We start from the raw sequence: 14,030 nt of genomic DNA, 5'->3' as shown, positions 1-14,030 counted from the left end.
TTAAAGAAACAGTACTGACTCGGTCAAATTGATAATGCTGATGAAGTTGCTGTGTTCTTTGATATGCTACTAAATTGTTACACCGTAAGTGAGAAGGGACAAAAACAAGTAACAGTAAAAACAACTGAATATGAGAAAGTAAGAGTAACTGTTATGTTGAATGCTACTGCGGACGGGAATAAATTATCGCCGTATATAATTCTGAACAGGAAAACTGTGCCAAAAGATAGGTTCTGTGATGGTGTAATTGTTCCAGCTCAACAGAACACCTGGATGATGAGCGCTATCTAATGCAAGATCGGTTAGGATGTGTATGGGAATGTATGGGGTGGACTTCTGAAATGAAACAGCGTGTTAGTGTAGGATGCTTTTCGTGGTCATTTGTCTGACAATTTTAAAACAAAACTGACAAATGGAAAACGTGATTTAGTTGTAATTCCTGCAGGTATGACAAGTCAATTATAATCACAATTACAACCTGGAAGTATGAAAATTCGGCGGTAATAAATATTTTAAAGATCCTATTCATCCACAATACCATCAGTGTTTGACTGAAAACGATCATCCCCTTACACCGAGCGGCAAAATTAAACGAACGTCAGCAGCTGTGATTGTAAAATGGATTTTGAAAGTTTGGAATGATTTTCCATCATAAATAGTTAAAAAAGTCATTCTTGAAGTGCTGCTTGTCGAATGCATTGGATGGTTCTGAAGACGATGTACTATGAATTACAGTGATTGCATAAATAGAGTACGATGATGGGCACAGAAAAATATTTCTCACATTCTTGTGTGGCTAATACAGTCAGTGTTTTAGTCTTATTTACTACCGTATCCAATGTGTAAGCATTTTTTTTTAGCAGTTGCCATTACTTTTATATAGTCGTTGTATACTTTTTCTATAAAGAATAATGTTTTCCGCGTGAGGTTATCTACACATATAAAAGCACATTTATTGTATAATTTCTTCAGGAACTGAAGAAGTACGCCATAAAAACAACATAGGAAATCCGAAAGAGAGCGCAGTGTGTACATTACTATTAATGACTGTATGTATATACACTATGGTATAAATACATACCACTACCTATACTGGGTGGCATGTGCAGGCATTATTTATGAAGTAGGTCGTAATATTAAGAAGAGAATGATGGTATGATCTTTAACATTTACTTTATTCTTCTATAACTCAGACATGTTAGTTTTTCTTTTATTTTTATTTTATGATCCTATAAAATAATATAATTGCATTTTATTTATTTATTATTTAAATTCAAAATAGTTATAAAGTTCACATATTTTACATTATGCTATAAATAACATAAATATGAATCTTGTTTTCCCCAACCAGTTTTCCAGCTACTGTCGGGTCTATGTGTATAGACAAATGCAAATACCGTTACCGGCTTGCCAGGCCTGACATAGCTGCAATGTAAGTGTAAATGTGCCGGTAAACATGTGGTCTGGAACAGACTCATATCGATCACTCCTGTAATGTGTGGATAATTGAAACCCAACCACCAAAGAACGCCGCTATCCACGAATACTGAATCTATTATTCAAATCCATGTAAAAGCAACTGCTTTTACAAGGACTCGAACCTTAGTTCTTTCGAGTTCGAAAATCAGCTGATTATACGATGACGAGTTTAACCACTAGACTAACCCGAAGGGTAACATAAATATGAATAATGTGTTTAAAAATTAACATAGTTACATCTAAGAAACTGATTTACGTTTATTGAATAGATATCATGTTTAATGCCGATAGTAGAATAATTCATCTCATGTATAATGTAGCTAGCTGCTAATCTTCTTTATGTGTCATCTATTGCATAATTTTTACTTTTATATTATATTTAAATTTTTTCATTGGAATACAAAAATCCTTGACAATAGAGTCTGCACATAGATTTCTTTTTACACGTATTTTACATTAAATTTAATACTATTTTAGTCTGGATTTCCATTAATCTGTTTTCCTTAAATAGATTGTTAAAGTTTCGACATCAGCAAGTTTATGGTAATATAAAATCTTTACCAACAATAATGTTATCTTTTTCTAACATTTATCTATTTATGTTTGATTGTTTCAATTAAGTTATCTTCTTTGTTTAATTTAAAATATAAAATTTGTGTAGTTATGTATATACAGGTTAACTCCTTTACTTTTTGACGAGAAATAAAATTTTAACCCTTTCTTTGGGAACGGGCCAGAGGTTGCAACTCAAATATTTTAAACGGTAACATCCATTTCCCTTTTTGTGATACATCATATTAAAAAAGTCTTTTTAAGACTAGAAATACGGTACAAATTAAAATATGGTACGATCTTTTTACAAAAATGACGGCGGGATAAAATTTGGATTTTGAAAAATACTAAATTTAGTAAGTTCAGATAATAAAATTAAATAAAAAGAAATTAAACTGAATTAAATAAAAATTTAATCTAATTTAATTAAAATTTATTTTAAAAGTTAAATTATTAAAACGCTAGAATAAAATTTAAAAGATTTAAATTTATTTAAAACTAAAATTTATTTTATAACTTTGAAATTTTAAAATTTAAATGAAATAAAAAGATACTCGTATTATTTTTTTAAGACAGAAAATTGTTTAATTACATTGATAAACATAATTTTTGTTTCCTAACATGCGATACATGATTTTAATCTGTTTTTTGATGCTGAAAACAAATATGAACTCAGAATTTGTCACCCACCATTTTTTAATTTAATTTTTTAATTTTTTTTTTTCAACGTGTAGTTAGCATTTTAAGCTCCTATATTGTATTTTTTAGCTCATTTTTTATTGTTTAATTTTGTTAACATAATTTGTTAGCTATAAATAAACAATACTAGACAAAGATTTCAGACAGTAATAATAGAAGACAGTAATCATAATCATACTGGAGTCATAAGATACTGGATATAAGATTTGGTGATTACATTTTTGGTGATAAAATTAGGTGGTAAATAAAGTTTGCGAATTGTTTAATGCAATATTTAATAATAATCGTAGGTTTGTTTGAAAAGATCAAAAACAAAATAAATTTCAAAACTAAAAACGATTTGAAGAAACAAGAGCATTGGTAATAAGGGAAAACCGGGGAGACCTAAATTTGCTACAAATAATAAAAAATCGTTAGAGATTATTCAAGAATTTATTGAGAATTCTCATTTCTCAACTCTAACAGCAGCGGCTCGATAACAACATTAGCCAAAGTTCAGCGATTCGAATATTTAAAAGTGAAAATTTCAAACCCTTCAGAATTCGTCCGGTGCAAGAACTTAATGAATTTATCGGAGCCTGTAGTTCTGAGAAATTATGATGAACCATATTTATTAAAGAACATAGTTTTTAGTGATGAGGACACGTTTTTTTAATCGGCAATGTAAATCTTCATGATTGTCGAAATAGTATCCAGTCAAAGTAAATGTACGGTATTGTTGATGGACGACTGATAGGGCCTATATTTATTGATGGAACTTTAAACTCAGTAAAATATGAGTTTTGCTTCTCCATCATATCGTTCCAAATATTCAAAACGTTAGCTTCAACTTCCAAAACATTTGTTTTCAACAAAATGGTGTCCCGCCTCATTTCGGTTTTCAGGTACGTCAAATCGTAAATGAATTATTTCCTGGAAGATGGATTAATCGAAGGGATCAAATAGAATGGCTAACGAGATCAATCGATTTGTCAACATCGGATTAATTTCTATGGGGCCACTTTAAAAATATTACTTATCATAATAGTCCCAATATATAGATAATTTACGAAACAGAATTCGAGAATCAGTTCAAAATATCACTAGAGAATCATTGTATAATGCCATATTATCCTTTTTTTTAACCGACTGGTACATTTTCAAACTCCAGTAGGATGACATTTCGAACGTGTATTAAAATGAAATGCAAGTAAATAAGCAAACGTTATGCTTACTAATTAATTTTTTTTACATAAATTTATTCAATGATTTAAACAGATGTTTATAAAATTATTTATTTGCTAAAACATTTTCTTAAATTATCAACATAATTTTTTTAAACATACAAAATTTATCCCGCCACCATTTAGGGTACAGACATCTTACCAACTTTTTATTTACATCATTTCTCTTTTCTTGAAGAGACCTTTAAAGTAATCTATAATACAAAGAGTGTTACCATTTCAAATATTGGTTACAAACACTGGGCCACCCCCAAGGAAGGGGTTGAAATTCTATTACTCGTCAAAAGGTATAGTAGTTGACCGATACCTTATTTTTAACGTTACTATATTCTATTTGGGACGGTTTTAAAGTTGTTGAGGTGTTTCCGTACTTTTGACTCACCTGGTATATTAACCTATTTTGTAAAGAAAATATTTTTGTAGGATTTTATGAAGTATTGTTTTTAAAACATTAATTTAATATTATTACGAAAATATGTAGAGTATAAATTATATGAATATTTTATGTAACTTGTTATCACAATAGTTGTTTATTTTTTGCATCTGAATTTAATAAATATATGTGGAAGTAATTTGTATGCAAAGTAAATACTTGCAATGTATTTGCTATTATAGCTTATTCCTGATGTGGAGGTATGGTACATGAAGGATCTATAGAGTTTATTATCTTGTTAGCATTTGTTTAAATGTACTTCTAGCTTTTGATACGTCTCGTTATTATTTTACGGTTCCAGAACTATATTATAATTCACAACAAGGCCATAATATTTTATTGCTTAAAATTGTCAGATAACGTCCATAAAATCTATTTATAAGGTGACCTATTACAGTAAATTTCCTATTTATTTGCATTTTTTATTACATCATAAAATGTATTACTTTTTTGTTCGTTAAGATAATCGGTTTCGTTTTGTAGTTTTAGTTTATAGTTATAATGTACCTAACGTAACGTAAAACCTAAGACCCACAAAACTATATTGCAAAAAGTTTTATAATTTTTTTTTTTTCAGTAACCGCGAAGGCTAGATTAATCTTACTCAGTGGTAACATATAAGCTGTCAGACAAAACCTAAGCTATGTCTAACACCTTAAGCTTTGTGCTACCTAAATATCACTAATGATGTTTATCAAGGGTTATTAAGTTTCGTTCCTAATTTTGAGTAGAATTTAAACCTGCACATTATCAACTAATGGTTTGTTATTTGCCAAATGAAATTATTTGCTATCGTTATACAATAAATAATCTACGCTCATTACATAATGATTAGAAATCATTGTCAGCCGGGTTTGAAAGAGGAGGAATATATTTGTTGATAGAATTTTTTTTCGTAGTACATTATCCGGTAAAATGTATTCCGAGTTAGAAAAGTAGACATTAAATGTTTTTTAACAAAATGGATAAAACAACTAATAGGATTGTTCTTCTTTACGATGTTGCATATATGTGTGTGTGTGTGTGTATATATATATATATATATATATATAAATGAGAAGGCATAACTTTAAAATAAATTAATCTCGGCACGATATAATTTCAGTATTTAAAGATTAAGTTCAGTAAAAGCGGTTTAGAGTTAATACTCTACGCTACCTGGAATCTATACTCTAAATGTGCTTACGTTTAAATCTTATTTTGAAGTTAGGAGCTTCTTTAATTTTAAAAAATGAAATGGATGGCTATAAAAGTGATGTTTTTTCAATCCGGTTAAATTCAAGATATAAACGTCTTCAAAAAATTCATTCAAAATCGTCTTAGAATTGTACGTATGTATGGATGAGTATATTGTTTTTGCCGTTAATTTGTAGTTCTTTGGAGGAGTGGACGAATGGTTTACAGTTCAATTGAGTTCTTTCACGTGTTATTCAATTTTTCCCTTACTATTTTAAGAACCATACTCCCGATTATTTCTCTCACAGAGCTATGAGGAAAAATAAACATTTCAATTTTAGGTGATTGGCGTGTGTATGGAACTGAAGGAAAGACTTCCCCTTACTATATATGTATGTGTGTAAAAATGCGTACTAGTTGAACTCTGTTCTTTTCTATTCTGTTCTAATGCTTATTTTGGAGTCAAATAAAAATGTTACAATAGACTCTTTTTTATACAGTACTACACGATCATTTAATTATCGCTCTTGTATTGTTTTGAAAGAGTAGATAATACTTAATTGTTAATGTGTATTGTCTGTTTACATGTCGAAAACTTTTAAGTTCTACTATGTTTTGTTTTTTTTATTGGGAAAGGGTTATATACACCTCATTATGTATTTTACGCGTGATATCAGTGTTCGGTATAAAGAATAATTGATTTAAGTTTAATTTTTTGAATAAATTTAGATTATTTATTTACTTTTGTTTTATTTATTTTTGTTTTTTTATTACATGCAATTGTAAACTGTGGCACATTTTCTGTTTTACATACAACAAAATTTATTAATTTTTAATTTTTTTTTTCTCTAAATAAGTTATATTAATGTTTTATTATTTCTTTTTGTTTTTACTTAGATTTTCTTAGTGGGATGGAAGCTGGTTATTCTTATTTTGGTAAGAAGATTAATATTATTAATGATATTCTCATCAGTTAGGTTAATTTAATTAAAAATTAACATATTTATTTTTGTTAATTGCTTAAACATTTTTTTTGTTATTCTTAATTTAAATGATGGTATTAAAGCATTACATCAAAATTTTATAAAGTTGTGTAATGCAATAGTTCCTAAATATTATTTCTATATTTACTGATTAAAATTCAGTGCCTTCGGAAAGTGGCTGTGCGCTGGAATTATGGAAGTGTAATGACGATACATTGTTAATTATTACTTTGCAGTTTAATTTCATATTTTACAGAAACGGATATTACAATAACTGGATTAGTTTATAAAAGGTGTTGAAAATGACCTCCTCCAACACCAATACAACACTGTATGCGTTTCAGTTTGTTTTCAAACACTTTAACCAACCGACTGGAATGTCTTGTACGTATGGCGTTATTGCGGTTTTTAGTTCGTCAGTCGTGCGTGGTCTGTTGCGATACAGTGATTGTTTCGCTGCGCCCTGTAATCTGGGTGAGTGAGATTGGGCGTTCGTGCACCAAAGACATTTCGTAAAAAAAAGTCATTGACCTGTTAGCTATGAGGACTTTTTGGCGCCATGGTGTTGGAACCAACCGTTATTGATTTCTACTTCTGTTAACTGACTAATGAAGTTTGTTAAAATAACACAATAACGATCACTATTAACTGCATTTTCAAAAAAAAATTTGACCCACAACTGGCGTTCTAGTCATATCGACCCAGACTCCAATTTTCGTTTTGTTGTAAAGATTGTTCGTTTGATTCATATGGGAAGTTAGTTGTTGTTCACAGTCGTCTATTTTGTGAATTAATACACTCTTTCAGAGGAAAAAATGCTTCATCTGTAAAAAAAACGTAATCTCGAGGATACCTACGGGGTTTTGGTCAATAAAATGTTTAAACATCTGACAATAATTCAGTTTTTTGACATGATCCATAGGTTTTTTTTACTGAAAACTTCCACTAATGATCTTCAGTTCTTTTCTTACAGCTTTATGTGCTGTAGCAAGTCCAATATATTGGTTCTGTGCTAACTTACGCGTTAATGTTTATGGACCTACGGTAATAGCATCCGAAATATCAAACTGCTTCTTTTCGTTTAGTTCACTTGTCTTCCATTCCGATCAGCGTCTTCAACAGAGCCTGTTGCATGAAATATTTTGATAAGATTTTGAACTGCGTTGCGGTGAGGAAAAGGTGACTAACTGGTTTATTTGGAACTTTTCAGAAAACTAGTGCTTCGCTAATTCAGTATAATTGTCACTTTCACGAAATACATGTTTCAACGAGAAAAATACGTTCCCCTACCGAACGAATCATTACGTTTCTCGCTGCTATTGATTCCGATAGACGAAACAAAACGAAACACGTTTAATCATAACTTAACACCTGACGACTTGGGTTTATTACTGAGCAACGCCCCACTAACCCACAGCGAATCCAATCTAACGCCGAAAAAACAGAATGCACCCTATTTTCTTTTGATTCCAAAAGATTTACCCAGTTATTTTAGTATAACAATTATAACCTTTACATCAGTGAACCGACTAATCGGTGTGTTTAGATTTAAAAAATTCACCTTAAAAAATTGCAATCTTTTTTTTTTAATTAAATCATCTAAAAATTCATCGACAAAGTAGTATTGTTTCCAGAAAATAAAATATTTTAATTGTATTTTAAGTAAATTAATGGGAAGATATTACAAACGGTTAGATAACATTGTAGTGCTTGGGTTTTGTGTTGTTAGTATGAAGGTTTTTGGTTGACACAGGTTCCGTTTACAATTTATGTTGATCTCTTTCATTATAGCATTGTCTATCGATGCAGTTTACTAAAGATTGCTGTGTATGGATTTTCTTTAAGGTATAAACTTAGAAATATTAAAAATAATATCAGCCTGTTAGTAATTACTTCAACAAAAAAAAATTAGTCCTTAGTTTACGAGTTATTAATTTTTTTAAGGCGAAAAACTGTAATTTGCTATTGATTATGTTGGACAATATTTTTGTAATAATTTAATAAAAGGTTTTTTTAATGCAATCTGAAGTAAAATGTTTTACCAGTTTTTTATTAATCAAATGGTCAGATTTAATCAAATATAGAAATATAACTCTAGTAAACTGGTTTTTTTTTTACATCCGGGTCCACAGTCAAGCAATTCTCCGCAGAGGATGAGATGAATATTTTGTAGCGTGTGTGAAAAATGCCATGCCTGACCGGGATTTGAACCCAGGACCTCCGGGTGAAAGGCCGAGACGCTACCACTCGCGCCACGGAGGCTGGTAACTAGTAAAGTGTTGACTCACTTTATTTTATTTTTAAATTCATATTTAACTATTAACAAATACCTAAATAGGTAAATAACACCTTAAAGGAATTCATGTTCATTGATTGTAAAAAAAATCTACAATCTTGTAACGATTTATCTTTTCGCTTGTAAAAGACTTATTAATGTAATGTCTTTTAAACGGTATGATTTTGTTTATGAACGTTTTCTTCATTTTTTTGACATTAAAAGTTAAAAGAAACTTAATTTTCGATTAAAGTAATTTTTTCATCATTTGCCAATTTTTTTATTTAGATTTTTAGCATATATATATACATTACATTATGTATATATATATATACATAATGTTAAAAATATTTTCTTTTTAAACTGAATTATTCGTTATAGACGAAGCCGCATATAGAACATTACAAAACTGTTTAATATCTGTTTTTCTGAAATGTCATCGGAAATTTTTTTTTTTTACATTAATTAATTTTTATTATTTCTTTTATGTGTAATATTGTTTTAGTTTGGAAAATTCTTATAAGTGAAATAAATACGTTTTTTATTTTGATCTGTAATAACAGTACATTATATAATCACATTTTAATAAGAACATTTATAAATATAAGAATTATCTTAAGATATAAAAATTGTTATTTATAATAAATTACAAATTATAAGGTGAAAAATATATCTGATAAAAAGCTTATTTTATTTATTTAAATAAAATCACATGAAATAATTTTAAGGCAAATACGTTAAATATAAAACTTAACAACAAAATAATTCATATTCCAGATGGCGTTGTTGAAAATTATTTTCAGCACATGCTTGTATATCCGTTGAACGGATGTAGAAAAATCGTTGCATTTTTTAATTACATCATCTAAAATTTAATCGATAGAGTAATATCGTTTCCGTAAAATAAAATCTTTTTATTGTATTTTAATTAAATTAAAGGGAAGATTTTAAAACTGCTAGATAAATTTTTAAATGGCAAAGGAAGCATTACGCCCTTTCTCGTAAGCCGAAGTTTTGTCTCGAGTCAAACAAAAAAATTTCGATTTTTTAATTTAGTAAAGGTGGATATTGTTATATTTTTAAAAATAAGTACTTATTATTTTTAGCAAAGATTGCACTATCATAAATAAGTAATAAATAATAATAATAAGCGACAATAATAAAACAATTAATGAAAAATAGTAATCATAGTAATCACAACCACAATAATAACCAGAATAATAGTAATAATACTAACAACAAAAGACAATAAAAAAAGTGTCACAATAATAATTAGAATAATGACAATAATAGAAACAGTAAACAGTAATAATATTACGTGTCAATAACGAACAAATAGTCATAAATGTCAATAAACGGAGATTACATACAAAACAGAAATTGTGGTAATCGTCCGGATGTGCGGACACGGAAAAGTCCGGATTTATTCACAGGTAGGTAAATAATGAGAACCAGAATTCAGTCTCATTAACAAAAGATATAGCAGTGACCACCAGCTTTAATACTTTTAACCACTAGTCTTGTATTAACAACAATAGTACAATAGATAAGACAAGCATAAAATTATTTCACTGCACATACCTTTGCTGTTTAGAAATAAAAATACCCCAACAGTTTATGAATGAGATTTAATGCATTATTTATCTCTTTTACTTATAGTCTTACAATAACTCACCGAACCATACTCTATCTTCTTAATATACTCCTACCTTCTTTATCTGCCGGACTGGACCCAAAGCGTGAAACGATCAACCGAGTCCATTCGTTCCATGCATTCCTTAACCTAGTCTGGTAACTCTTTTCACGGAACAAACATTTGTTTATTGAGTGTGTGTCAGTGGGCAGTATTACAAAAGAGGCTTGTTAAACGGACCTGTTACTTTTACTAAAAGGGTTTTTTTAGCTCCTTTCTGGATTCTTACCATTATTATATTTTCTATTACTTCTTAATTGGCAGGAATCCGTTATGTATATCTGTTATACCGGTCTTGTTACAATATTATATGGATATTTAGAATAAAATTTTCAATAGCACCATCTGGATTATGAATTATTTTGTTGTTTTATATTTAAAGTACGATTCTTACGTACTTTAATTCTAATATTCTAATATTAATATCTATAATCTATAATATCTATAATCTAATAATTCTAATATTCTAAGTACGAGGAATATTAAACGGACCTGTGACTTTTACTAAAAGGGGTTTTTTAGCTCCTTTCTGGATTCTTACCATTATTATATTTTCTATTACTTCTTAATTGGCAGGAATCCGTTATGCATATCTGTTATACCGGTCTTGTTACAATATTATATGGATATTTAGAATAAAATTCTCAATAGCACCATCTGGATTATGAATTATTTTGTTGTTTTATATTTAAAGTAAGATTCATAAATTACTGGTGTCAAATCGTGATCTGACACCATATTTTTATATCCTAAAAACTATGAAACCATTTGTATTAGATGTTTCTTATCGCGAACTCGCTTCTTTTTTGTGACAATACAATAGCAGCCTCCTAAATGAGCATTTGACTTTTTCTTTACATGTACTACCAAAAATCATACTTTCTCTAATTTTTTATGGCAAATAAATATTCTTTAATGTTATTGTACGAAAAGTTGTTCTCCGCCAATTTTTTGACATATCGGCTATAGTGTAAGAACCCAACCTAGTCGATTACTACTTGCGTGAAGATACTTCATCATTTGTCCCAGAATTCTAACGACATGAGGAAATTGATCCAAAGCTTATACAACGTATCGTTGATTCAAAAAGGAAATGTAATACTTCTAGGCGGTTACAGCATATAACACATTTATATTTTTACAGTATTTGAGGATGTGCTTTCTAAATTTCTATACTGAAAAAGTACAGTTTAATTTTATATTTATTCTTACATTCCATTTTTGGAATAATTAAAGAATTTTTATTCAGCTTTGTAGGCAGTCCCTTAATCTCATATTGCTAATTATATTGTTTAAACAATGTAAACCTTCGCAAGATAATTATTAAAAAGTCTTAGTTTAGTGTACCTGGTGGGCCAGAAGTCGCTACCCATTGTAAATAGTAAGAGTATCTTGTTTGTGATCTTCCCATTGATTTTAAACTACCACCTTTTCTTTTTATCCGATAGTTGTTGACACAAACATCAGAGTGCACTGCTACTCAAACACCCCTTGTATACAGCTGTTATTATGTTCATCGGACATTTTTGATTCTAACTTATTGTGCAGATGTTTACTAATGAAGAAAGAGTTTTTGCTTTAACAACCTGATACAAAGGTGGTTGTAATTTAATAAATTATTGGAATAATCACTTCAACACTGTTTTACCAACTCGGAAGGCTGTCTACAATTTACGAAAACGTTTTGAGAGATGCATGTGCAGTGGGATTGCCCCGGGTCAGATAGGCCAACATTAAATGATGAAACTAAGTTTAAAGTTTTACCAGCGGTTATTCAGAGCCCTAAAAGTCTACTTATAGGCTATCTCTTGGAACAGAATATTTTTAGAACTTCTGTTGGGAGAATTTTACATAAGGCTGAATTCAAACATTACATACTTCGTCTCATACGTGGCCTATTGGAAGACAATCTTGATATAGGCTTCAATTTTGCGAGACAATGTTAAATGAAGTAAGAGAAGGTGATAATGAATTGTAATTTGGATTGATGAGGCAGCTTTCAAATTAACAGTCCACGTCACCAGACACGACTGTACCTATTGTATTCAAAAAACCATAGAATTGTTTTTGAGAGGCAGCGGAGATTGGCATCAACCTGGTGTTACCGTTTGGGGTGGTGTCTCGAGTCGTGGAATAATTGGGCCTTGGGGTTTTGATGGAATAGTAGAAACTGGAAAGAAGTACCAATTGGCAACCTATACCATTCCGAGGGTACAAATGATCTACGATGACTTCAACTTAACTTTACTTTGAACATGATGGAATCCCATCCCGTTAAGCAACAGCTGTGCGAAACTAGGATGATGAGCTATTTGGTGGGAAAGTTATTGATCGGCAGGGGCGATATACATGACACTTAGATCTCCAGACCTAACAATAAAAACTATACATAATTTCCTTACTCATGGATTTTTGCTTTTGGGGAATTGTTAAAGATTAAAGTCTGTGCTACAAAACCCCAAACAATTGAGGACTTGAAAGATCCTGTTCAAAACGCTTTTGAAGAAATAAATTACGATACACGACTGTGCAGACAAATATGGTTAACCGTCCCAGGTCGTCGGTAAAAATGTGTCAACGAGGATAGAAAACAATTCCTCCTTAAATTACTGATTTTACAAAACCTATGATGTTTCATGTTTATAATTTTTATATTCAGTACTAAACATTCAAAATTAAACAATAAAAAAAAAATGTTTAGTCTATATCTTCTTTATTTTGGAGGGGGATGTTCAGGTACCACCGAAGAAACCCTGTAAGTATGTAGGTATTAACGGTAAGATCACAATCTTATCCCCAATCTTACTTAACGCGGCTTACAAAATGGAACCAGAAAAATTCTTTTATAAAATTACCTTTTGTTCAGAAAAAAAATACGTAGAAGTTAAACAGATATACGATAGTACATGTTAAAGAGAAATAATACCAGCCAGGTTAAGCACAGATTTGACTTTTTTTTGTAACCTATGACACATTCGGTAACGTAAGGATTCCAACGCGGGGTTATATTTAAATCAGTTCAGCTGTTGAGCTGCTATGGTGGAACAAACACACACACACATACATACATACATCCTAAATACCTTATACTCATTTTTTGGCAGTCGTGTAAATACTAGCATGATTTAAAGGTAAATAAGTTATAATAAGTTCACCCACGTATTATTACTTATAGGATTACTTATCTATTTATCTATCTGTATAGGCTGTCTGTTTATTAAAATTGGTTACACAATTTTTTTTTTAATCTTGTTGAAATATTACTTTTATTTATTGACAGTAATGCTGATTTTTAATTATCAAATTATCTCGTGTCTATTATTCAGATAATTTTTTGACTGTAATTTTTTAATTCTTTTCATATTAAACGATTTTTATATAGACATTAAATGAATTACATTGATGTGTGTGATATATATTAATGTAAATAAGCTTACAGGAGCGTGATACGTAAAACGACCCTTTGATTCTTTTTTACTATAAAAAATCATCGTTTTCATCGTTTATTTATAGTCGC

At 29.9% G+C, this 14,030-nt stretch overlaps 1 protein-coding gene across 5 annotated transcripts in view; it reads left to right on the top strand.

Moving 5' to 3' along the window:
* LOC142322087 (low-density lipoprotein receptor-like) overlaps positions 1-14,030 on the top strand; it is an 871,174-nt gene that overhangs the window by 285,748 nt on the left and 571,396 nt on the right. For 4 of the 5 annotated variants that reach the window (XM_075360751.1, XM_075360744.1, XM_075360745.1 and 1 more), the window contains exon 2: positions 6,460-6,498. The exons of the other annotated variant lie outside the window; for it this stretch is intronic. In XM_075360751.1, coding sequence (XP_075216866.1) covers positions 6,460-6,498 — 39 coding nt within the window. The remainder of the gene's footprint in view (positions 1-6,459; positions 6,499-14,030) is intronic. 5 annotated transcript variants of the gene reach the window in all.

This window comes from Lycorma delicatula, chromosome 3 (genome assembly GCF_047948215.1).
Source record: "Lycorma delicatula isolate Av1 chromosome 3, ASM4794821v1, whole genome shotgun sequence".
Lineage (NCBI taxonomy): Eukaryota > Metazoa > Arthropoda > Insecta > Hemiptera > Fulgoridae > Lycorma > Lycorma delicatula.
Note: the sequence above shows the minus strand (reverse complement) of the source record. Positions and strands in the feature narration are given on the sequence as shown.